The following is a 26,436-nucleotide window of genomic DNA, read 5'->3' on the forward strand; positions in this document are numbered from 1 at the left end:
AGTATGGAGCTGGTGGAATGTGAACCTCGAGGTGCTGGCAGCCATGCTGTGCCATGAGGAGAGAAGGCCAGAGAGTGAAGTCAACAAACCAAAGTGAGGCTGAGTGAAGAAAGGCAGAGCCCGCACGGCAGACGTCCTTTTGATAATGGCACTCAACCCAGAGCTTTTTCTGCAACTTTCCATTACATGAGCTAATAACGTCCCTTTTACCAGAAAGCTTAAGAACGTTTCTGTTCCCTGTAGCTGAATGAGTACCAGCTCACAGAGAAAGCAGAACTGAGAGTATGAATTTTCATTTTTCTTTTTTTTTTTTCTTTTTTACAAAATCACTATACCACTTACAACACTTTTAACACCAATCATAAAATTGTAATAAACTTTACTATTATTATGAAATTCCTACATGGTCTCCAGGGGAGCCAGCAAGGGCCCTACTCCAGGCTGTGCTCCCTCAATGTCCTTTTCCCACCCATCACCAGCACTTCGAGAACGTTCCAGCCCTGCTTTGTGGAGAAGCAGCCATCTCTGCAGAGGAGACTGCAAGCTGCAGTCTCCCCACCGGCTCCAACTACTGCACCATGGCCGGCTCAGCCACACCCGCCTCCACGCAGTCCCTCCTCCTCAGCTCATCGAAGTACTGGCTGTTGCCAGCAGGGCTGCGAACATGGACCCCGGCTTCTTCTGCAGGACCTCAGGCTTGTCAAACTCCACCACCTGGGAGGCGGAGAGAGAAGGGGAGGGAAGCGGGGTGCAGCTGAGCTTGGTCCTGAGGGATCCGAAGGCCTGGGCGCCATCCTCCCAGCAGCCTGGGGGTGTCCCCTCACCTTCCCGTTGCCCATGACCAGGATGCGGTCGCAGTTGAGGATGGTGGTGACACGGTGTGCGATGATTAGCACTGTGCAGCCCCGGAAACTTTCACGGATTGTGTGTTGGATGAGGACATCCGTCTCCAAGTCAAGGGAGGCTGTGGCCTCATCAATAAGGATGATCTGGTGGATAAGAAACAGGGGTGAAGGCAGCTTCCTCAGACTCAACCCTGGGTCTAGTCCTGGGGTGACCGCTAATCTGCCTAGTACCTCAGCTGGAAAAAGAGATCTTTGGACTCGGTTCAAAACCCACTTGGAGCTCTAAGTTATCCATCACATTATGAAGAGAATGTTAAGTCTCAACCAAGAACTAACTATACTTCGTGTCTGTTAGTAGCTTAGTTGTGTCTGACTCTTTGCGACTCCATGGACTGCAGCCCGTCAGGCTCCTCTGTCCATGGGATTCTCCAGGCAAGAATACTGGAGTGGGTTGCCATTTCCTTCTCCAGGGGATCTTCCCAACCCAGGGATAGAACCCAAGTCTCCTGCATTGCAGGCAGATTCTTTACAATCTGAACTACCAGGGACGCCTTCTTTAGTGACCAGAAAATTAAGTTCTTGAAAGTGAAAATGTGCCAGTGGCAACTTCCTGTCTTATGAACTGCCTTCCTATTTGTCTGAATTAAGGTGGAGCAATGTTCCTCTCAGGACAGGCAAGCACACATCCTAGGTGGCAGAAGAGATGGTGTAGCTAGTATGTGGGTAAATGCACTTTGTACTTTAACATGTTTGTATTTCTTTCATTAACAATATACATCAGATGCCATTTGCTGCAACATGGATGGCCCTAGGCATTGTCATACTGAGTGAAGTAAGACAGAGAAGGAGACATATGACATCCCTTATATGTGGAATCTAAAAAGAAATGATACAAAAGAACTTGCAGAACAGAAAGACACTAGCGGACTTAGAGAACAAACTTTTGGTTTCAGGGGGAGGAAGAAAGGGGAGAAGGGATAGTTAGAGGGTTGGGGATGGACATGTACACATGGCTATATTTAAAATGGATAAACAACAAGGTCCTATTGTGTAGCAAAAGGAACTCTGCTCAATGTTATGAGCCTGGATGGGAGGGGGGTTTGGGGGAGAATGGATATATGTATACGTATGGTTGAATCCCTTTGCTCTTCTCCTGAAACTATCATAACATTGTTAATCAGCTATACCCCAACACAAAATTTAAAAGTTTTTTAAAAAAATGCATTGGAAGAATTTAATTGGCATAGAAAGTGTGATTTTTGCTCCTGCACGGGGCATCACAAGTAAATCACGGGATAGGTGGTACAGAGATATGACAACAATCATAAAGTGATGACACAAACTTAGAAAACAATCTAGAGAAAGCAGCCTTCACACCAAGTGGCTAAGTAACCGACATAAGGAACCGAGAGGTTCAGAAAACGCTACCTACACATTTCCAGTCCTGTCACCCCTCTCTCTTAGCAAGAGGGGAAAGTCCCTCCTCTGAAACCTCCCTGCTCCAGGCCCGTCGAGCTCTGTCTGCTCTTCCCCACAGCTCTGCCTGTCGCACCAACAATTTTTGCACTGCTCTTTAACTGACCATGTCGTGTATTGCATGTGCGTGTGTGTGCAAGTACGTACACATGTGTGAGTGTGGAGGTGTGTGTATGTATGTGTGTATATAGCCTCACCTGTGAGGGAAAGATGGCTCCTAAGTAGCCCCTGTAGTACCTGCAATATTTGGAAAATTTTAAGCTAACAAAGGTCTATCTAGTCAAGGTTATGTATGGTTTTTCCAGTAATCATGTACAGATGTGAGAGTTGCACTATAAAGAAAGCTGAGTGCTGAAGAATTGATGCTTTTGAACTGTGGTGTTGGAGAAGGCTCTTGAGAGTCCCTTGGACTGCAAGGAGATCCAACCAGTCCATCCTAAAGGAAATCAGTCCTGGGTGTTCATTGGAAGGACTGATGTTGAAGCTGAAACTCCAATACTTTGGCCATCTGATGTGAAGAGTTAACTCATTGGAAAAGACCCTGATGCTGGGAAAGATTGAAGGTGGGAGGAGAAGGGGATGACAGAGGATGAGATGGTTGGATGGCATCACTGACTCAATGGAGATGAGCTTGAGTAAACTCCGGAAGTTGGTGATGGACAGGGAGGCCTGGCATGCTGCAGTCCATGGGGTCACAGAGTCAGACTGAACTGAACTGAACTGAAGAAACACTGTTGGATGAAACTTAAAAAAAAAAATGTTATTTTGCTCCTGAACAGGTATCATCTGATTCTCAAATCTAATAAAGATGAGGGAATATCCTGCACCAAGTTTTAACAGGAAAGCACAGTAGGCGACTTTGAGTGACTGTATCTCTAGCCTTGTGGCTTTGTGCAGGAGGAGTGCACTGGGGCTTGGTTGTGGCAGGGACGTTTCAAGTCTAGGTTGGGGTGCCAGGGTGCAGAGCACCTGGGCAGAGAGGCCCCCCCCTTCTACAGGCAGGGGTGCCCAGAATGGCAGAAAGTGACCATCAAGCCCTTTGCGGATTTGTGGACAGAACCCAGGGCGGCGCCCAGAGTCCCACGTGCCTGGGGGAGAGACAGCGGTGTGTTTCCCAAGCCGAGCATCCCCCAGACCCCTCACGTGCCCCCAGCTCTCACCTTGGAGCTACGGAGGAGGGCCCGGGCAATGCAGAGCAGCTGCCGCTCCCCCACGGAGAAGTTCGAGCCATTTTCCACAACTTCTGCTTGCAGGCCTTGCGGCAACTTTGAGATCTGTGATATGGAGGAAGACGCCCGTGGGCCACTGTGGGATGAGTTCTAAAACTGACCCCCTCGTTCCTCTCCTGTCCTGTCATGGCACTCCCTCCCTGCCCCTGTCTCTACACTCCAGACACTGGCCTTTCTCATCCCCAGCTCTGCCCATCCAGTTCCCCTCACAAGGTCTTTGCACCTGCTAGTTTTTATACCTGGAATGTTCTCTCAAAGATCGGTGCCCAGCTGCCCCCTCAGCATTTGCTCTGTCAAATGTGCATCTCTACAGAGGCCCTGGCTGGCCACCCACTGCGGTGTCTGCAGTTCTCATCACTACCTACACAGCACTTGTCCCATCTGAGTCTCTCCTGAGAGTAAGCACCAGAACAACAAAGCTGTACCCGCTTGCCCTGAGCTGGTACCTGCCTGGCTTACTACTGGCATCATCAGGCTTTATCTAGGGATCTCAAACCACCTCATCCCCGTGAGATGATTTAATCCACACAGCACCTGGCATACCGCACCAGAGGAGCCCCGAGGACCAGCAGGACCGAGAATTCAGCCTCGCACTTACTCACCATCTTGTTCAGGAACGTCCTCTCCAAGGCATCCCAGATCTGCTCATCTGTGCAGCGGTCAAAGGGGTCCAGGTTGAACCTGTCTCGGGAGAGGAAGAGAAGTGTTCAAGAAGCACACTTGCCCGTTGAGTCGTCCGCACCCCACAGAGCACGTGACTGAGGATGGTTGTGTAAGTGAAACTCGCTCAGTCATGTCCAGCTCTTTGGGACCCCATGGCCTGTAAGCCCACCAGGCTCCTCTGTCCATGGAATTTCCAGTCTAGAATACTGGAGTAGGTTGCCATTTCCTTCTTCAGGGGATCTTCCGGAGCCAGGGATTGGACCCAGGTGTATTGCATTGCAGGCAGGCTTAAGCCACCAGGGTAGTCAGGATGGTTAGAGCTGGATTATTGGATCCAGAGAAACTCATCAAACTCCCACAAGTGGGCTTCCTTGTGCCTTGCCAGTACCCCTTCCTTCTGCAGGCAGCAGCTCTCAGGTCTTGTTTGGGGGCCACCTCCTTCCTAGCCATCAAGCCTGTGTGGTCCAGGTGGGGCTCTACCACCAGCTCAGGGCGGAGCAAAGACTTGGGTGTAAGCAAGCCAGAAGGTGGTAACCCCTGGCTGCAGCAATTGGCTGAAGGGTGGGGAAGGTAAGCAATCAGAGTGTATCTCAGGACTTGGACAACAATCACCAGAAAAGGGGCTTGTACTTTCTCACCAACTGAACAAGTGAGGCCAACACCATCTTGACTTGGAAAGAGGAGACATGGAGGCCCCACGGCCCACAGCGGAGCCCAAGGATGAAGCTGAGGCAGACTGAAGGGGATATTGGTCCTTTGAGTCAACCTTGGCCTTCCTGTCTTGTGATCCCAGAGGTTCTTTTAGCTTAAGCCATCTGGGGTGTGTGTGCGCGTCTCTGTGTGTGTTAGCATATACACAACATAATATTTATCACTTTAACTGTAATTGTAGAATTCAGTGGTGTTCAATACATTTACAATGTCATGTAACAATCCACTAAAACTCATCAACACCAATAAAAACTCTGCTGATTAAATGTTCTCCCTCCCCTTCCTCCTGGTAATCTCTTTTCTACTTTCTGTTTCTACAAATTTGCCTATTCCTGGTATCTCACTTAAGTGGAAATATACAATATTTGGAGCTTCCCAGGTGGCATTAGTGGTAAAGAACCCACCTGCCAATACAGGTAGACATAAAAGACTCAATTCAATCCCACGGGTTGGGAAAGATCCCCTGGAGGAGGGCATGGCAACCCACTCCAGTATTCTTGCCTGGAGAATCCCATGGACAGAGGAGCCTGGCGGGCTACAGTCCATGGGGTCACAAAGGGTAGGACATAACGGAAGCATCCTGCATCTGGCTTACTTCACTTAGCATAATGCTTCCAAGATCCATCCATGTTGTATCATATATCAATTTTTCATTTGTTTCTAATTGAATAATATACCACAGTTTGTATAGATCACATTTTGTTTATCCACTCATCTGTCAATGGACATTTGGATTGTTTCTACCTTTTGGCTATTCTAAATAAGGTCATAAGCACTGGTATACAAATATCTGTTAAGCCCTGCTTTCAATTTTGTGATAATTCTTTCAAATCTGTAGATTTGATTCTTAAAATTTAATTATTTCAAATTTAATTATTTCATATGATTTGGTGGATCATATGATAATTCTACATTTAACTCTTGTCAATTCAGTTCAGTTCAATTCAGTCAGTTCAGTTGCTCAGTCGTGTCTGACTCTTTGCGACCCCATGAACCACAGCACCCCAGGCCTCCCTGTCCATCACCAACTCCCGGAGTCCACCCAAACCCATGTCCATTGAGTTGGTGATTCCAACCATCTCATCCTCTGTTGTCCCCTTCTCCTCCTGCCCTTAATCTTTCCCAGCATTAGGGCCTTTTCAAATGAGTCAGCTCTCTGCATCAGGTAGCCAAAGTATTGGAGTTTCAGCTTCAACATCAGTCCTTCCAATGAACACCCAGGACTGATTTCCTTTAGGATGGACTGGTTGGATCTCCTTGCAGTCCAAGGGACTCTCAAGAATCTTCTCCAACACCACAGTTCAAAAGCAGCAATTCTTCGGCGCTCGGCTTTCTTTATAGTCCAACTCGCACATCCATACATGACCACTGGAGAAACCATAGCCTTGACTAGATGGACCTTTGTTGACAAAGTAATGTCTCTGCTTTTTTTTTTTAATATGCTGTCTAAGTTGGTTATAACTTTCCTTTCAAGGAGTAAGCATGTTTTAATTTCATGGCTGCAGTTACCATCTGCAGTGATTTTGGAGCCCAGAAAAATAAAGTCAGCCACTGTTTCCACTGTTTCCCCATCTATTTGCCATGAAGTGATGGGACTGGATGCCATGATTTTAGGTTTCTGAATGTTGAGCTTTCAGCCAACTTTTTCACTCTCATCTTTCACTTTCATCAAGAGGCTCTTTAATTCTTCTTCACTGTCTGCAATAAGGGTGGTGACATCTGCATATCTGAGGTTATTGATATTTCTCCCAGCAATCTTGATTCCAGCTTGTGCTTCCTCCAGCCCAGCATTTCTCATGATGTACTCTGCATAGAAGTTAAATAAGCAGGGTGACAATATACAGCCTTGACGTACTCCTTTTCCTATTTGGAACCAGTCTGTTATTCCATGTCCGGTTCTAACTGTTGCTTCCTGACCTGCATACAGGTTTCTCAAGAGGCAGGTCAGGTGGTCTGGTATTCCCATCTCTTCCAGAATTTTCCACAGTTTATTGTGATCCACACAGTCAAAGGCTTTCAGATAGTCAATAAAGCAGAAATAGCTGTTTTTCTGGAACTCTCTTGCTGCCAAATTGTTTTCCACAGTGGCTGTGCTATTTTACATTCCCACCAATAGTTCATGAGGGTTCCAATTTCTCAACATTCTTACCAACACTTGTTATGTTCCTTTTTCTTTTCCTATTATTGCTAGTCTAGTAGGTATAAGGTGGTATCTCATTGTGGTACGGTTGTTTTTTATGTCTCTTGCAGAGAAGGAATCCTAACTGATCATCCAGGCAACTAACATCATATTTGGATCTAATTGGACTTTATACCCATTAAGGTTTGCCTGGCCCTTGGCATAGGAAACATAATAAACACATCCTTGTTATGCAACCACTCAGTCCCAATTGAAACCTTTCTTAACCACTGCTTTTTCTTTCCCCAGTTCAACACACATTTTGTGTGTACAGCTAGATTGAAGAAGCAGAAGGTAGAAAGACCTATTTGCATGGTATTTGATAGTTTCCAAAGCATTTTCACAGATACGATCATTGACAGCCTCTTCCTCATGAGACAGATATATCTCTTTAATTGATGAGAAAATTATGGCTTATCAGCGGTATGGCTTGTTCAAGCTCATACCACAAGTTAGAGAGACAGGCTGGAATCAAGGTACTCAGGGTTAGACAGAACCTCAAAAGGTAAGGAACCCAGATCTCCTGTACGCCGGTCCATACTTTCTGCTGCAAGCAGTGGTCGGGGGAGGGGAGGTACTATCACTCGTTAGGGCGTTGAACTACCTGGAGTTGTATCTCATCTTTACCATTTATGTGTGTGTCTCCTTCAATAAGTCACTTTCCTAAGTTCATTTTTTAGAAAATAATAGTGCCCACCTCACAGAGTTGCTCTGACACTACAATGACAGAATATTAAAGCATAGGGCTGGCACATTTAAATGCTCAATAAATGTTAATTCATATTTCTACTACTCCTATATCAAGGCATGATAGATTCTGGCCAACTTCTACCTTAACACAGAAATTCATCACTAAATTTTATCTCATTCCTCTAAAACAACACAATCGGTACAAAACTCTCTGTGCACATAGTATGCACTCTCCTTGGAAAGACTTTCCTCCCTTTTTCTGCCATGCAGTCTTCTACTTAACCTTCAAGACCCTACTCAAAGGCCTCCCCCACTTCTCTGGGAAGGCTTTCTGAGTTCCCCTAGGCAGAGTTATTTGTCTTACTCCTAGGTTCCCTTAGTTGGTTCATATCTCTGATCTAGCAAATTACATCCTTGTATTAATATTATAACTTGACAGATCTTACACGTCTACAACTCCCCTCACCCTTGAATGTGAACTTCTGAGGGGAGTAAGGGCACTGATCATCCATCCAAGTGTCCCCAGTCCCTGGCACAATGTCTGGACCTGGCAGAGGCTCAGAAAAGGCAGGTTAAGTAGATGAATGAAGGAATGAATGAATGATGGGTAAATAAATAAATGGATAACTAAAGCTCTGTGGTTAGTCTATCCTCTTGCCTCTAAGATAAATGCCCTGTATATGAGGCATCCAGCTGCATTTTCATGCCTCATCCTTCTGCAGATTCCATACCTTGGACTCTCACATGCCTAAGGAGCACAATCAAGCAGCAGCCCTAACCTGGATGATCTCCAGATTGCCTTCAGAGGAAACAGAAAGTGTGGAGAGAAGGTCAGAGACCCAGTTCTATCTGCCTCACTGATGGGACTGCCTGGATGGCAAACATCCAGCTTAAACAGTCCCGTTGGCCTTATCCAGTGGGAGAGAGAAGAGAATAAACCACATCCAGACATGGAAAGATGTGGTCAACCACAGAGCAAACACTGATAGTGATCTGAAATCTGACCAATCCCATCAGGGTTTTTAAAAATTAAAATTAAAAATAAATAAATAAAAATAAAAAAATTAAAATTAGGCCTTTTGTTTAGGCCTTTTGATTACAAAGTGTTCTTGTGTGTATCCAGGCCTCATTCATTCCTCAGGGACATCTCTTCTCCCACCAAGGAGAGAGCAGAGGCCCAAAAATTGGGACTCTGGCCACAGGTGACGAGAGGCAGCCCAACCCTAGGGATCTGCCCAGTGACTCCTGCTGCGAGACTGTCCTCCGCACAGGCTGCCTCAGCCCAGCGCTCACCTGATGGTCCCTGACAGCAGGACTGGATCTTGAGGGATAACCGAGAACTTGGACCGCAGGTCCTCTAGGCCAAGGCTGCAGATGTCCACGCCGTCGATGAGGATGCGGCCACTGGCTGGTTCTACCAGGCGGAAAAGAGCCACCCCCAAGGAGGACTTCCCTGCAGGGCAAGAATAAGCGGGGCTCTGTCTCCTGAGTCTGCAGGAGGGGCAGCACAGGTCAAACCTGGTGTCCACCCCAGACTCCCCTCCCTGTGACCCACTCCTTGTCATCATGAACCAGAGAGGGCAGAAGAGACTTGGAGTCTCCAGTCTCCACCCCAAGGGGTGCCTGAAACCATGAGCAGCTCTTACTGCCTCAATCAGAGGGCATGAATGGAGCTCCTGGGTAAATCCAGCCCACACACAAGTCTTGTTTTACACACACACACACACACACACACAGTGTTATTGCTGCTTTTTAAATTCTTTGCCAGCATTAAAAAAAAAAAAAAATCCAAAGAGCCAGCATATAAAAGCTCAAATTGCATGATTCTCTTGAGAGTCAGTAAAATGGGTGACACTGGGCCCATATCCCCTCAGGCAACAGACAGCTGGAGCCAAGCATAGCTGCTTCCTTAAGAGGGGACAGTATTCAAGTTCAATGCGCTGCCCTCCCCACCCTCCTTTCCTCACACCCCAGGCCCATCACGTGCATCTGAGTTTTCAACCTCTGCTCTAAAAGGTAAGGTCGATGTGAGGGGCAGCCATGTGTCTTGTTCACCTTTGTGTTTCCAGGCCTGGCATATAGTAGGTGCTTGCTAAATACCTACTGGATGAATTCAGTCAATTGGACCATCTGTGTTTGAGAGTGGCTCTACGTCAGACCCAGCCCTCTCAGCCCAGCTGCAGGTGAGAAACGGAAAGGGAAAAGCACGTGAAAGAACACAGCTGGGAGCTCTTCACTTTGCAGCAGTACAAGGCCTGCAGGGGCCTGAGGAGACAGAGACTTGGGAGGCTACGGTCATCCTGGGGGGCTACCTGGAGGAGGCAGCCCCTGGTGCCCAAGGCCGGGGTCTGATCAAGGCAAAAAGTGGAAGGGGGTGAATACCCTTGGGTCAGAGCTCCCAAAAGTGATGAGAGGAAGAGAGGGAAGAAGTCAGCCAGGAGAAAGGAAGTAGGGAGAGGCAGGTGGAGAAGGAGGTGGTCTAGGGGAGGAGGGGAGAAGGAAAGGAAGAAAGACCAAAGTGTTAGTCGTTCAGTCCTGTCCGACTCTGTGATCCCATGGACTGTAGCCCACCAAGATCCTCTGCCCGTGAGATTCTCCAGGCAAGAACACTGGAATGGGCTGCCATTTCCATCTCCAGGGGATCTTCCAGATCCAGGGGTCGAACCTGGGTCTCCTGCATTGCAGGCAGATTCTTGACCATCTGAGCCGCCAGGGAAGCCCAGGCAAGCAGGTCTTCACCCTTGCAGAGCCCTGCACGCCCCCTGCAGGAAGCACTCGTTCCTGCACCCTGTTCACCCTTCCGTCTCTCCTCAAACATTGGCCTCAAGAGTCCAGGCCACTGTAGTTCAAGGGCCCAACTCTGTGGCTCTGTTACCACCACCCGTCTCCTTCCCCAGGGCCTTCACCACCAAGGCGATCTTTTCCATTCCTTATTTGATGACCTGTCAACATCTGTCCCCTCCACTGGAATCCCACAACAGCAGTGATTATGGATTTTGTTCTTCTAGCACAAAATGAGGCCCCAGTAACTATGTAGGGTCACTGAGTCAACACATGTCTGAAGACAAGTCTGACACCCAAATCCAACGTTGAAGACAGGGCATGTCCTGGACGCTGAGCTCACCAGAGCCTGTCCTTCCCACGATGCCCACCACTTCCTGGCCGTGAATCGTCAGGTTGAGGCCATGGAGAACAATAGGCGTGTTGTCTCTGTATTTCATCTGGTAATCCTGGAATGTGATTTCCCCATTCTGTGGCCACCCATGAGGACAGTTCACGCCTTCTATGTGTAAAGGAGCCTCAGGGACACACATCTCGTTTTCAAAGAGAGAAAAAGAAATCAATGATTATCCATTTCTGCCCATCCCCTGCTGACTCACTGGCCTCTAGCTGTTGGGTGTGTGAACCATCCCAGCCTGCCCTTGAACCAGGGTTGAGCCACCGCCATGTAATCAGAGGAGCATTCCACCCCCAATCACCTGAAATGCACATGATTTTATCCCCAAAGAGTGTGAAACCAGATTGGTAAGTTCCCATGTTATTAACATAGAAAACTCTAATTTACCATGTGAGGCTCTACAGACACAGAATCCAGAATAATGATAACCAGGACAGCAGAGTTAACTTACTCCTGTGGGTCGTGTTTTAGAGCTCAGAGCCCTTGGGCAGACAATTTCTCTCTATTCCTATACATAGAGGTAGGCAATTTTAAATGATTTCACAGGCAAGGAAATAGAGGCTCACACAGGTCAGATGACATGTTAAGATCACACAGCTGATGGGTGGATGACCGGAGACTCAAACCCAGGGCTGCCTGACTCTAAGCCCACAACTCTGCAATGAGCAAGGTGGCTGGATTGGGGGGCAAGATTCCTCCTCTGGATATTGGGATAATAATTCAGCTAACCATATTAAGTTGTTTTGTGATTCCATGAAATAAACTAGATATCATTATACTGAGCCTTTACTATAGGCCAGGCACTGCACTAAGTGATTTACATAGGATGTGATCTAATCTTTGTAATAACCCAATGACACAGATACTGCGGTCTGTCTTATTTCATCGGTGGGGAGCCGAGAGGCTGAATAAGTCACAGGGTTGCACAGCTGACTCAAGGAGCAAAGCTTAGACCTGAACCCAGGTGAGATGTTTACAGAATCTGGATTAAGTACTATGACATAAATAGAAGCAATATTAATAACAATTATTATTGTTATCATCATTATTATATTCGAGCAAACCTCTCTCTTCTAAAAAGAGCAGATCATTCCATCTACGTCTAAGAGTGCCATGAGGGATGTAGTCAAAATGAACTGATGGGTGTGAAAGAGCTTCTGAGAGATGATGTATACCGTGCTGGGGAGTTGAGGGGGAAGGACCAGAAGCCAGCTGCCTCCTGGGAAAATCTCTGGGCCCCTGAGGTGCTGGGGCTTGCAGAGGCTGGATGTGAGACTTCCACATCTCCCTGCACAAAGCCCAGACCTGTGTCCCACCTTCATGTACTGTAGTATCCTCTCCGCAGCTGTCAAGTACGCCTCTGCCTCTGAACAAATCCGGACACTGGCCTGGAAGTTGGACGCCACCTGGAACAAAGGAGAAGCATCTGACTAGCAGGCTGTAGGGGTGAGCGCAGGTTCTCACCGCTTCCAAAGGTGGGAACTTGCCATTCCTCCTGAGTAGCTCCTCAAACCGAGACAACTTCCCCTACAGGGAAGGAGCGGGTACCTCTGGTGCCCCGCTGAGCTACTTCTGGGTGTGGCTGCAGCTGTGGTGGGCAGCTGCAGGAGAGAATCCCACCAAGCCTGTTTCACCTCAGGAACCCTCGGTTTTCTGTTCGAAACCTTTGTCCATACCACAGGAGCCCACTCAGCCCAGGTGCAGCCCAGAAACATGGGAGTTACAGCCCTTGGGAGCAACCCTCTCCTAGTGGGGAAAACAGCCACTAGATAAAGTCTCCTATCTCTTGCCCTTTAGGGACAATCCTGTTGGTTGAGCAATCCTGTTAGTTGGTCATAGAGCAATGACTCTCAATGACACACTCCTGCAGTGCAATTCCTCCTTCCCTGTCGCATGCTCCTGCTCCTTGGTTCTTTCTAGGGAGCATCTCACAAATAATCTATCTGCATCTGAGTCCTTGTCTCGGGCTCTGCCTTCAGAGAAACCCAGACTAACAGGAGTCTCAGGAATTCTTAGGAATCGGAGGCACCACAGATGAGGAAACGGAGGCCCAGAGAGAGGAAGTGATACACACAGAATCACCCAGAAACCAGAGGCAGAGCTGGGATGGGGGCCCCAGTTTTGATGCTCTGCACCCCTCAGGCCATGCAGAAGGTGCCAGGCAACAACTCCCTTACACAGCCAGTCAACAAACTCTGATAGAGGTGCTGGGCCAGGCTCCATGCTTAAAGTGCAGCAGACCCAGGCCCTGCCCTCAAGGAGCACCCACGAGAATGGGGAGAAAGACAGGTCCATAGAGAAGCGTGATAGAGTCAGCATACAGCTCCGTTACGGCCACAGGACAGTCACTAGACGAGGGCCACTGGCTGGGCTTGCTGGAGAGGGTGGCACTGGAGGTACGTTTTTAAGGAGAAGTGGGATTTAGCCAGCTAAACATGGGTGGAGACAAGTGTTCTAGTAGAATGACAGTCTTGACAGTAGTAAAATGGCATCATCCATTCAGGGCTCCTCAGGCCATGTGACTGTGGATAAAGCAAAGGGTACATATGGGCTAGGGAGGCTAGGGACGGAAAACCTGTCTAAGTCAGAGAAGAGGCCACCATCAAGAAATGACGCTGAGCTGGGAAAGGATACCATACACAGTTGACTGCCTATCAACAGCCGGTCCCATCTTCCTTCCTTGCAGACATACCTTCTGTTATGTTCGGGTGTCTGGCAGCCTGGAATTCCAGGGAGGCTTGGTTACTTCAAACCGATCCTATTAACCCCTATCCTCTCGCCAATGACTGGTTTAGCAGTGAGCCATGACACAATTCTGGCCAATGAAGCACAAGGAAAACTCAGATGTGAGTATTCTAGGAAACGACTCCTTGTTCTTACAAGGGGGCACATGGAAAAAGTTCTCTCCTCTCCAGCGTTAAGCAGTTTCTGGATGAGGATGAGTTATTTGGGGCTGAGCAGCCATTCTGTGAACTAGAGTAGACAATCCTGAGGATAAAGTCAGACTGCGGATGTCAGAGCAGAAAAATCAAAGATCATGGTGTCATGATAAGCCAGTAAATTAGCCAACAGAGGACAGCCCTACCTCAGCCTTCTGGTCACATCAGATAATAAGTTCCCAGATTGCTAAGGCCATTTTGAACTGGTTATATGACTTGTTTTGGCTTATAACCAAAAGTATCTCTAATATTTACTAAGAAATCTCTCAGGGCTACAAAGCAACATTGTGTGTGATACCTGCCTCCCAAAGCCTAAATTTCCTCCAGAGTACATGCAGGAGTCAAAGTCTGACCAGAGAAGAGAGTGTATGTGGGGTCTAGGGCTAGATTTAAGGGCCTGGAATGTAGGTCGATGGCTTAGGTCCAGTGCATAAAGAGACACGGAGTCTCTAGAGGGTCTAACCAAGGTGATGACATGAGGAAAACCAAAATTAAAGATCACTCTGGAGTGGGGGCTTCCCTGGTAGCTCAGCTGGTAAAGAATCCACCTGCAATGAAGGAGACCCCAATTCAATTCCTGGGTCAGGAAGTTCCCCTGGAGAAGGGAGAGGCTACCCACTCCAGTATTCTTGGACTTCCCTTGTGGCTCAGATGGTGAATAATCCTCCTGCAATGCTGGAGACCTGGGTTTGATCCCTGGGCTGGGAAGATCCCCTGCAGGAGGGCATGGCAACCCACTCCACTATTCTTGCCTGGAGAATCTCCATGGATAGAGGAGCCTGGCAGGCTACAGTCCATGGGGTCACAGAGAGTCAGACATGACTGAGCCGCTAAACTGAAGAGAGTGGATGGGCAAGGCAGCGGGGCTGAGAAGTTGTTACCCAGAATAGAAATTAGACACTCAAACAGAAGATCAGACATTGAGAAGAAAGGATGAACCTGGGGCCATTCTTTAAGTCCTCAGGCCCCCTGGCAGAGCTCCTCCTTGGTGTCCTGTGGTGGGACAACTGGTCAACCTTGAGCAAACACCCGTATATATGATGCACCTGGGAGAGCTAAGCCTCCACCCACTTTTTGCTCCAGCACCAGATAACCGAGGCATAGCATTCGGCAGGCAGGGGGCATGTCCTTAGTGACTCGTGTCCCCCAGGACTCCAGCGTGGGGCCTCTCCCCAGAGTTCTGGAAAGCTCGGGGTAATTCTGCAGTGGGCTACATGCGCATGTGCCCGTGTGTGTACAGGTGTGTGTTTATGTATTTGTGTGTCAGAGAAAGCGAGAAAGAGAGAGAAGAGTGTGTCCCACCATGGACAAACCTGTCTCTCAGTAACTGTGGGAGCACAGGCAAAGTAACTCTGGAGACTCTAGCTTCCCATCTGTAAGCTGGGAACCATAATAGGGAACGTTTATCCAGCATTTATTCTGGGCCAAGGTTTTTAACATGTATGAACCTCTGAGTTTACAGATATTACTCACAAGTCTATGACTCCAGAACTTTTATGATCTCCCTTTCATAAAAGGAGTAAGGAGGGTAACAGATTTCCCCACAGTCACATAGGTGATAAGGGACAGAGCTTGTTGAGAACCTGCACCTTCCAAACCATATGTTCTTAACCACTTGGCCGCATCTCATGGAATGTGGTGACAGTTCAATGGAAGAAGCACAGCAAGTGTCCAGCAGGGCATGGGCTCAATACAAGCTCCCCAACTGCCCACTTACGGCCTGGGGCCGCTGTCTGTGGGCATGAGCACCACACAGCCACCTGCATGGCCTGCGCACCCACGGAAGAGTCTGCACACAGGCATGGCCATGTGGGCACAGCACACATGTGTGTCTGCCACAGGGTTCAACAAGGAGCAGGAAGGAGCCCCTCTGCACCCAAAAGGATGCCTCAGCATGGGGCACACAAGACCCAAGTCCAGTAAGAGAGAAAGAATGAGAGAGGATGGTTAACGACTACCCCTGTGGGAGAGAGTGCCAATGGAACTGTGTACGCATGGTTTCCTGAGTTTCCTAACTAGCCTCCCAGCCCTCCGTGGAGAGCCGCTCCCCAGGACTTTGTGGACATAAGCCTTGGCCCTGATTGTGGGCATGGAAGAATTCAGGCCATGAGACATGCAAAGCTTCTACACCAGGGTCCCCTCAAGAACCCATTTTAAAAACTAGATTCCAAGACCCCGCCCAACCAGGACCTGACTCTGAATTGCTCCTCTGTGCTCTGGAGCATGGCCCTCCCGTCAGCTCCATGAGCCCAGCTGAATCAGCCCACCAGGCTGGGCCAAGCACTCGGGTTCAAGTCTATGCACTTTGAAGCCTGACAGGCCTGCCCCAGAGGAGAACTGGGAAACTTACATTTTAAATAGCCTCCCCAGATATCTCAGAAAAGTGACAACTGACTCAGGGTATGTGTAGTAAAGTAAAAAAGACACCACAGGAAACCAAGAGGTCAATGGCCTTGCCCTGGCTCTGCTTCTAAAGCTCTGTGCATTCAGACAGTTCCTTCCCCTCTCTGGGCCTCAGTTTCCCCATTTACACTATAGGAAGGTTGGACTCTGCTGTCTCTGGGCTCCTCTTCTATATTCATATAGAATCCCAATATTCTATGATTCTGTTAAATACCTTTCAATATAGGCTTCCCAGTTGGGAAGTGACAAGGAAACAGAACAAACCTGCAGATTCAGAAAGCCAAGCCTCCAGTTCATAAGGTCACAATTGGCCAAAAGCCAAGGTGTAACCAAAGCCCCACAGAGCCCTGAGTCTGCCCACAGGCCACAGCCCACTACCAGCCTCCTCCCTGCCCCCCGCCCCGCTGTCTGAGAGCCCTCCCCTCACCTGTAGGACGAGGCTGATAGCCATGGCTTTATAGGAATAGGAGGCAGAGGAAAGGCCGAAAACCAAAAACAGGGCCACAACCAAGGTCACCAGGTTGGTTATGAGCTCCAGCCTCAAGGCCACCCATCGCGTGGAAGACAGAAACAACAGCAGGTAGTTATTCTGTACATCTGTCAGCTTTTTAAACCTGACAAAGAAAGGACAACACGAAAGTCACATGTGTTTGTCTAACCCAGGGTTTCCTAACACTGGTTGCTTTCTCCTGCATCCAGCTCCCCAGTCTCACCAAAGAACCAACAAAGAAAATTGGAGAGGATTCCTTCCTACTCCTTTCTCAGCCATGGAGTTGACCTGACCCCAGATCTAGGAGTGAGCTCGGACTGATTTAGGCCTATTAGCAGTTTTCTTCCCCTGGCCTTGATGATTGATTTAGGATGGGTAAGTTACTCTATTGGGCCAACAAGATTGAAAAAAGGCCCAGATTTGTGAGTGAGTGAAGGAAAGCAATCCCTTCTTAGTATCTGTCCACCTTGTTCATGGGTGTATCCCCATTGGGTGCTGAGCGCCTGGGAGGTTCTCAGTGTTGACTGAATGATTCCTTAGTCCTAGTCTCTGCACAGTCCTTGGGTCTCTCTAGCGCCATTGGGAGAGCTGGCACTATGGTTCATCCAATATTTCAGTTAACAGAGCACACACCATCTCCCATGCCCAAATCTTTCCTGGCTTCAAGGCCACCTGAGATGCTGCCTCCTCCCCAAAGCCTTCCCTGATCCCAAGCTGCAGGTTATCACTTTCTCCTCTGAAACCCCAAGTCATTCTACCTGCGTTTCTCCTATTGCATCATATTCAACACTTGTCTTATTACAAAAATATACATCTGTGTCCCCTGTCTTCCATTAGACTGCAGACTTCTTGTAGTTCAGTGCAGACCATGTTTGACTGATGGTTACAAGTAGAAAAGTTTATGTTATACGATTAAACCTCAGCAACAATCATAGGATTTGATTATTTGTTTCAACAAACATTTAGAAGGCAAATCTATGGGTGTCAATAGTGAAGAAAATTCTTTTATTTAGAAAGCTATTGTTCTTTATTATTCTATTGTATTTAGATATCTGTTTGCAAGTGAAAGAAAAAAATGCAATAAGTAATAATATGGTAATACATCATATCCTTCATTGTATTAATATGTGTATATAACAGCACAGGTCTTTAAGACTGACAGACATTTTTCATATCACTTACATTTTTTATTCTTATAAGTACCATCTTCCAGACGGGGTTCTGGAGGTGCAGTGAAATAAATGGAATAAAACAAGGATCTCTCTGATTCTTCTGAGGATGGTGCTATTTCCGGGTGCTCTGTTTCCCACCCTTCCTGTCACCCACCATTGCCACACTCCCCGTCACCCTCAGAGAGCAGAAGGACTCACTCATTGATGAAGTCTTCAGTTTGTCCGTAGACGTGGATGGAGCTCAGGCCCTGCAGCGTGGTGAGGATGTGGGAAAACAAAGGGGAGCAGCTGTAGTTCTTCAGTCTCTTGAACACATTGATGGCCCTCTTGAACATCCTGCATGGATAACGGGAGTGAGTGACCTGAGCCATCCGCCTCTGACACCCTTCAGTTCTAGGTCGGTCCTAGATTCCTACCCCCAGTCACAAACCTCATTCACAAGCAAAAAGAATCCACTCACCTGAAATAAACCAGGCAAATAAAGAGGATGATGACTCCTATCAGCAGGATATAGGGAGAGAGGAAACTGATTATCAAGAGGATGATGATCACCACCAAGGACAGGAGCAGACACTGTTCAACCACGATGGGCAAGAACTGATCCAGTTCACCCATGTCCCCTGCAAAGCAGTTCAGGAGCCGGCCAGTTGGGGTTGTGTCGAAGAAGTGCATGGGGCAGTGGGACACCTGTGAGAACAAAAGCAACCCAGATCACAAGGCTGTCTGCACGCCTTGGTGGGGGCTTGATGATGACACCAGGTATCCTCAAGCTCTGAAAGATGTACAGAATGCAGACTAAAGGATATCCAGGGAAGGCAACGTAGAGCACTGCTTAAAGGCAGAGGCTCCAGAGTCAATTTGCCTGGACTCCAGGGCTACCCCAGTCTTCCACCTACTGCTCTGGGACTGTAGACAAGTTACATATAAACTCTCTGAGTCTCAGGGTCCCACTTTATAAAATGGGGATGATAATGATGCTTCAGAGTTGTGATGAGGATTGTACAACTCTGAAAATATACTAAAATATACAGTTTCAAAGGGTATATTGGGACCTCCCTGCTGGTCCAGTGGTTAAGAATCTGCCTGTCAATGTAGGGAACATGGGTTCAGTACTGGGTCTGGAAAGATGCCACACGCCTCAGAGCAACTAAGCCCATATACCACTACTACTAAGCCCACGCTCTAAAGCCAGTGCTCTGCAACAAGCAAATCCACCACAATGAGAAGCTTGTACACCGCAACGAAGAGTAGCCCCCAGTCACAGCAACTGAAGAAAACCTGCGCAGAAATAAGTAAATAAATAAAATTGTAAAGGGTATATGCAGGTTTGATCCCTGGGTCAGGAAGATCCCCTGGAGAAGGGAATGGCAACCCACTCTAGTATTTTTGCCTGGAAAATCCCATGAACAGAAAAGCCTGGTAGGCTAGAGTCCATGCAGTCACAAAGAGTCAGACACAACTGAGCAACCAACACTTTAATATAATTATTTGAGTCATGAAGTGGCTCTACAGCAGCCCTCATGGCAAATGTCTGGATCCTGCTGATAAGTATAGTTTGCTTGCTGTCTAAGGTAGGAGGTCATCATCATCAAGTAGTCGCTCGGTTGTATCTGACTCTTTGCAGCCCCGTGGTCTGCCAAGCTCCTCTGTCCAGGGACTTCTCCAGGCAAGAATACTGGAGTGGGTTGCCAGTTCCTTCTCCAGGGGATCTTCCCGACCCAGGGACTGAACCCAGGTCTCTCTCATTGCATGCAGATTCTTTACACAATCACTGACAAATAAAAGACTAAAGCAATCACCCCCTTAGACACTGAGCACTTTTGGGGGGTGAGGGGCTAGGGGGGCAGGACTCAGCTCAGCTGTGGCATGAAAGGGATCTTTCTGAGAGCCCTTGCTCACTAGGGATTAGAAGTATATGGTGGGGACACAGGGTCAGAATCTCTGGTTGCCTCCTTAAGTAGCAAAATCATCTGGTTCTAGTTTTGTTTCTATATTTGTTGATGTTATAGTTGAGCCAATTTTTTCAGAGATTTTTTTCCTTTACTTGTGATTATTTAAAACTAGAGGGGAAATTTAAGATCAATAAAGCCATAAAAGGGTGAGCAAAGGGAAAATGTTTAAAATATGAAATGTATTTTCTAGTGAAGAAAACTCGAACATTTCTCAAAATTAAAATATAGACTATAACTTTGAGAAGGCCTGGGCACTAAGTGTTTCTAGAATCTGGGAATGTGGAGTCAGAAACTTAGAGACCAGCTAGCTAGTGCCACCACCACAGATTAGGTGGTAAGGACTGCCAGGCCTTGGGGTAACATTTCCCTCTCCTGCCTTCTAGCTCATCAAGCCAGTTGCTTTATCTGAGATGTGGGGAAATGTCTTGGCCTCACCCTCCTAAACTAAAACACAGTTTGTGGGACTTCCCTGATGATACAGTGGTTAAGATTTTGCCTTCCATTGCAGGGGGTGCTGGTTTGATCCCTGGTCAGGGAACTAAGATCCCATATGCCTCACGGCCAAAAAGCCAAAACACATTGTAACAAATTCAATAAAGATATTTAAAATGATGGCCCACATCAAAAAAATATTTTTAAACAATTTGCATTGAATCTACAAGGAATGATGGGTGCCCTCATTGCCTCCCGAGAATCCCTCTGAGAAGCCCCTCTCTACAGTTCTCCTGAGCTCCAAGCAGCTCCCTGGAAATGTTCTGCTTCTTCTCACCTCTTCATTTTGAACTGGCGAGATCTCGTTCATCCTCACATCTTAGCACAGAGGTCACTTCCTCCAGGAAGCCTTCTTGGACTCCCACCTTCCTTCCACCTTCCCCATGCTTGGGTCAGGTGTGTCATGTTCTTATGGTCTTGTGTGCACCCACCCCGTGGTTAACTCTGCACATCATATCACAACAGATTATCTTCCTCTCCATCTCCCTCCTTAGGCTATAGTCTAAGATGACCCAAACCCCATCTGCATTGTTCACTTACCACTGTGAACCCAGTGCCTACCCCAGAGCCTGGCACCCAGTTATATTCAATAAGTGAAAGACAGAAAGGACATCTCCAAGAGGTAATGTGATACTATAGATAACTTGGTATTCTAGCCATAACATACATTCTAACCATAACACATATGGGGTTTCAATTTTCTCATATGTAAGATAAGGGTAAAATACCTACTTCCAAAGGAACTTAAGGAAACTAGAAGCAACTCTTTATGTGACTGTGCTCAGCCAACAGAGGCCAGCATTGATAGCTGAGGGCTGACCCTCTAGGAAGGGGCATTAAACTTTTAGTATCATGCTTCTAGTCGTGGGAGTTTCAGTGAACCTACCTCATTCTCTGGCCTGCTCCCACCCAGTTAGTGATCCCATGTAAACTTACAACTATATGACATTATATTCTCCAAACCATGGAGATAGCAAAAAAGATCAGCAGTTTTCAGAGGTCTAGGGGAGGGGTATATATAGGCTGAGCAAAGGGGATTTTTAGGGCAGTTTGACTATTCAGCATGAGGCTTGATGGCATTCGCATGCCAGTACACGTTTGTCAAAACCCATAGAAGGTACAACACAGGGAGTGAAGCTTAATGCAAACTATGGACTTTGATAGATAATAATAATATATCAGTGTTGACTCATCAACTGTAACAGATGTCCCCCACTAGTGCAAGCTATTAATAATAGGAGAAACTGAGGGTGTGGTGAAGGGTAAAAGTGAACCCTATATTTTCTGCTCAATTTTTCTCTAAACCAAAAACTGCTCAAAAAATAAAGTCTAATAATTAGAAAAAAGGGTTGAACAAGGTCAAGGCTCACCTGTGGCCATCCCCAGTGCCCAGGCCCATACCTTGTTGAAGAGCTTGTTGTGCAATGCTGTGGGTGCCTTCCCCATCACCTTGGTGAAAACCACTGAGAGGCAAATGCTCAAGAAGATTGAAAACAGGCCGCTGAGGCCAAACACCAGTTGGTAAAAGGGCAGCTGAGGATTTTCCAGTATGCCACCTGGGTCTGCAGCGGTCCAGTTGCTCTCTTGACTGCTATTATTCTTCAAGAAAGGACAGGGAGTATGGTGTGATAAGAAATATGCTTCATCTTTGTCCCCCATTCCTGACACACAAGTCCTAAAACTTTTGCAGTTTCCTAGGTGATGGGGGTGCTTGGGGCTTCATTTGTGGTAATATTTGGCCTTGGACTCTGGTTTCTGACACAGGTGCTTCTAAGACCTTTGAAGCCTCTGGACAATGAAAGAGTCTTTTGTACCTAATGAGATGACTAGGGGCTGGGGACTCCTAAATAGCTTCAGGATTGGGGCTGGTCACCAGAAAGACCAAGTCATGAGTCCAAGCTTGGAACGTTCAGCCCTACTCCCATCTTCTGGAAATGGGAAGAAGCTGGAATTTTAGTTTATGATTCATCATGTCTACATGTTAAAGTGAAAGTCTCTCAGTCGTGTCCGACTCTTTGCAACCCCATGGACAATACAGCTCATGGAATTCTCCAGGCCAGAATAGTGGAATGGGTAGCCTTTCCCTTCTCCAAGGGATCTTCCCAACCCAGGGGTCTCCCACATTGCAAGCAGATTCTTTACCAGCTGAGCCACAAGAGAAGCCCAAGAATACTGGAGTGGGTAGACTATCCCTTCTCCAGTGGATCTTCCCAAACCAGGAATTGAACTCGGGGTCTCCTACTTTGCAGGTGGATTCTTTAAAACTAAGCCACAAGTTGAAGCCACGATAAAAAAAATCTGAAAGCATCGTGTTCAGAGAGCTTCCAGGTTGGTGAACACATCCATGTGCTAGAAGGGTGGTGTACCCCAACTCCATGGAAACAGAAGCTCCTGCACTTTGGACTCTTCTGTACCTCACCCTAAATATGTTTTCATCTGGCTCTGCATCTGCATCACTTACTATATCCCTTATTTAAAAACTGATAAAAGTATTTCCCTAAGTTCTGTGAGCCATTATAGAAAATTATCAAACCCAAAGAGGGAGTCATGGGAATCCCCAATTTATAGCTGATTCATCAGAACTACAAAAACAACAGAATGATCTCTTCATTTCCAAGGCAAACCATTCAATAGCACAGTAATCCAAGTCTATGCCCCAACCACAAATGCAGAAGAAGCTGAAGTTGAACGGTTCTATGAAGACCTACAAGACCTTCTAGAACTAACACCCAAAAAAGATGTCCTTGTCATCATAGGGGGCTAAAATGCAAAAGTACGAAGTCAAGAGATACCTGGAGTAACAGGCAAATTTGGCCTTGGAGTACAAAATAAAGCAGGGCAAAGGCTAACAGAGTTTTGCCAAGAGAACACACTCATCATAGCAAACATTCTCTTCCAACAACACAAGAGAAGACTCTACACGTGGACATCACCAGATGGTCAATACCAAAATCAGATTGATTATATTCTTTGCAGCCAAAGATGCAGAAATTCTATACAGTCAGCCAAAACAAGACCGGTAGCTGAGTGTGGCTCAGATCATGAACTCTTTATTGCCAAATTCAAACTTAAATTGACGAAAGTAGGAAAAACCACTAGACCATTCAGGTATGACCTAAATTAAATCTCTTGTGATTATACAGTGGAAGTGACAAATAGATTCAAGGGATTAGATCTGATAGAGTGTCTGAAGAACTATTGACAAAGGTTCATGACATCATACAGGAGGCAAGATCAAGATCAAGATCTTCCCCAAGAAAAAGAAATGCAAAAAAGCAAAATGGTTGTCTGAGGAATACTGACAAATAGCTGAGAAAAGAAGAGAAGCTAAAGGCAAAGGAGAAAAGAAAAGATATACCCATCAGAATGCAGAGTTCCAAAGAAGAGCAAGGAGAGATAAGAAAGCCTTCCTTAGTGATCAGTGCAAAGAAATAGAGGAAAACAATAGAATGGGAAAGACTAGAGATCTCTTTAAGAAAATTAGAGATACCAAGGGAACACTTCATACAAAGATGGGCACAATAAAGGACAGATAAAGATGGGCACAATAAATGGTATGGACCTAACAGAAGCAGAAGATATTAAGATGAGGTGGCAAGAATACACAGAAGAACATACAAAAAAGATCTTAATGACCCAGATAACCACAATGGTGTGATCACTTGCCTAGAGGCAGACATCCTGGAATATGATGTCAAGTGGGCCTTAGGAAGCATCACGATGAACAAAGCTAGTGGAGGTGATGGAATTCCGGTTGAGCTATTTCAAACCCTAAAAGATGATGCTGTGAAAGTGCTGCACTCAATATGCCAGCAAATTTGGAAAACTCAGCAGTGGCCACAGGACTGGAAAATGTCAGTTTTCATTCCAATCCCAAAGAAAGGCAATCCCAAAGAATGCTCAAACTACTGCACAGTTGCACTCATCCCTCACGCTAGTAAAGTAATGCTCAAAATTCTCCAAGCCAGGCTTCAACAGTACATGAGCCATGAACTTCCAGATGTTCAAGCTGGATTTAGAAAAGGCAGAGAAACCAGAGATCAAATCGCCAACATCTGCTGGATCACAGAAAAAGCAAGAGAGTTCCAGGAAAACATCTGCTTTATTGACTACGCCAAAGCCATTGACTGTGTGCATCACAACAAACTGGAAAATCCTTAAAGAGAATAGAATACCAGACCACTTTATCTGCCTCCTGAGAAATCTGTATGCAAGTTAAGAGGCAACAGTTAGAACTGGACATGGAGCAACAGACTGGTTCCAAATAGGGAAAGGAATACATCAAGTCTGTATATTGTCACCCTGCTTATTTAACTTATATGCAGAGTACATCATGCAAAATGCTGGGCTAGATGAAGCACAATCTGGAATCAAGATTTCCGAGAGATACACCAACAACCTCAGATACACAGATGACACCACCTTTATGGCAGAAAGGGAAGAAGAACTAAAGAACCTCTTGATGAAAGTGAAAGAGGAGAATGAAAAAGCTGGGTTGAAACTCAACATTCAAAAAACAAAGATCATGGCATCCAGTCCCATCACTTCATGGCAAATAGATGGGGAAACAATGGAAACAGTGAGAAACTTTATTTTCTTGGGCTGCAAAATCGCTGCAGATGGTGACTGCAGCCATGAAATTAAGACGCTTGCTTCTTGGAGGAAAAGCTATGACCAACCTAGACAGCATGTTAAAAACCAGAGACTTTACTTTGCCAACAAAGGTCCGTCTAGTCGAAGTTATGGTTTTTCCAGTTGTCATGTATGGATGTGAGAGTTGGACAATAAAGAAAGCTGAGTGCTGAAGAATTGATGCTTTTGAACTCTGGTGTTGGAGAAGACTCTTGAGAGTCCCTTGGTCAGCAGGGAGATCAAACCAGTCAATTCTAAAGGAAATCAGTCCTGAATATCCATTGGAAGGACTGATGCTGAAGCTGAAACTCCAATACTTTGGAAAAGATCCTGATGTTGGGGAAGATTGAAGGCGGGAGGAGAAGGGGATGACAAGGGATGAGATGATTTGATGGCATCACTGACTCAATGGACATGAGTTTGAGCAAACTCCGGGAGCTGGTGAAGGACAAGGAAGCCTGGTGTTCTGCAATTCATGAGGTTGCAAACAGTCAGACATGACTGAGCGACTGAACAAAACAAAACATCTAGACTTGTGATTGGCACATGAGCAGTCTTATGGGACTGAACCCTTAACCTGTGAGGTGTTGCTGACACTGGATAGGTAGTAACAGAATGGAACTGAATTGTAGTACACCCAGCAAGTGTCCAGGGAGTTGGAGAACTGGTTGATACAGAGGGGAGAAAAAAAAAAAAACAAAAACCTGCACTTTGGGTATCAGAGAAATTATGTGTGGAGAGAGGAAAACTGCGAGTTTTCTTTTTTAGAGGTTCAGATCATCTGAGTTCAGGGTGAAATTCAGCAGGGAGAAAAATCTGTCTTCCTGGGGCTACAGAAGACTCAGCAGCCAGCAGAAGGTGAAACTATACGTTAAAACCTCCCTGCTCCCTCCCCACTGCTCTGTGCTGTTCCCCTGGACCACTGCAGCATCAGTCTCAGTGGCCTGTCTCCTTGATCCAGCTCTTGCCTCCACTCCATTGCCGGCTCTACCCTGATTGTTCCAAACTCAACTCCACTACCACTAGGACTTCTATGCATCCCTCCTCAATGTATCTCTGTCCTAAGGCAGCCTGCTGTTGATATGAGCCTCTTCTCTTCTGGCAGGGTAGGAAATGGCTGGATAAATTACTTCACTCTATGCTGTTAGAAATCTGCGCTAGATGTTCATCTAACATCACCTCTGCCTCCTTCCACACTCTCCACTGTGATTCAGGGAAGACCTTGAGAACTGTTTCTCAGACTCCTTGCCAGCATGGTCTTAGGTTAGATTCTATGAAAGAGAGGCACTCACAGGAAATCTAAAGGCTGAAAGAGAAGCCATTATACTCTGGTGGCAATTGTGGACAGGTGCATGGAGTGTGGAGTTAGGCCAGTGGTTAGTAGG

The 26,436-nt window shown here is 46.7% G+C and overlaps 1 protein-coding gene across 1 annotated transcript in view; it reads right to left on the bottom strand.

Annotated features, from left to right (window-relative positions):
• Positions 1 to 441: 441 nt before the first annotated feature.
• Positions 442 to 26,436, bottom strand: part of ABCC11 (ATP binding cassette subfamily C member 11) — a 69,028-nt gene continuing 43,033 nt past the window's right edge. Inside the window, exons 19-29 of the mRNA XM_061134420.1 lie at positions 21,821 to 22,018; positions 18,436 to 18,662; positions 18,174 to 18,311; positions 16,741 to 16,927; positions 12,288 to 12,377; positions 10,918 to 11,107; positions 9,087 to 9,246; positions 4,153 to 4,231; positions 3,482 to 3,595; positions 825 to 989; positions 442 to 714 (exon numbers count right to left, since the gene is read on the bottom strand). Coding sequence (XP_060990403.1) covers positions 622 to 714; positions 825 to 989; positions 3,482 to 3,595; positions 4,153 to 4,231; positions 9,087 to 9,246; positions 10,918 to 11,107; positions 12,288 to 12,377; positions 16,741 to 16,927; positions 18,174 to 18,311; positions 18,436 to 18,662; positions 21,821 to 22,018 — 1,641 coding nt within the window. The 3' untranslated portion in view covers positions 442 to 621. The remainder of the gene's footprint in view (positions 715 to 824; positions 990 to 3,481; positions 3,596 to 4,152; positions 4,232 to 9,086; positions 9,247 to 10,917; positions 11,108 to 12,287; positions 12,378 to 16,740; positions 16,928 to 18,173; positions 18,312 to 18,435; positions 18,663 to 21,820; positions 22,019 to 26,436) is intronic.

The sequence above is a fragment of the Dama dama genome, chromosome 4, assembly GCF_033118175.1.
Source record: "Dama dama isolate Ldn47 chromosome 4, ASM3311817v1, whole genome shotgun sequence".
In the NCBI taxonomy this organism is placed as follows: Eukaryota; Metazoa; Chordata; class Mammalia; order Artiodactyla; family Cervidae; genus Dama; species Dama dama.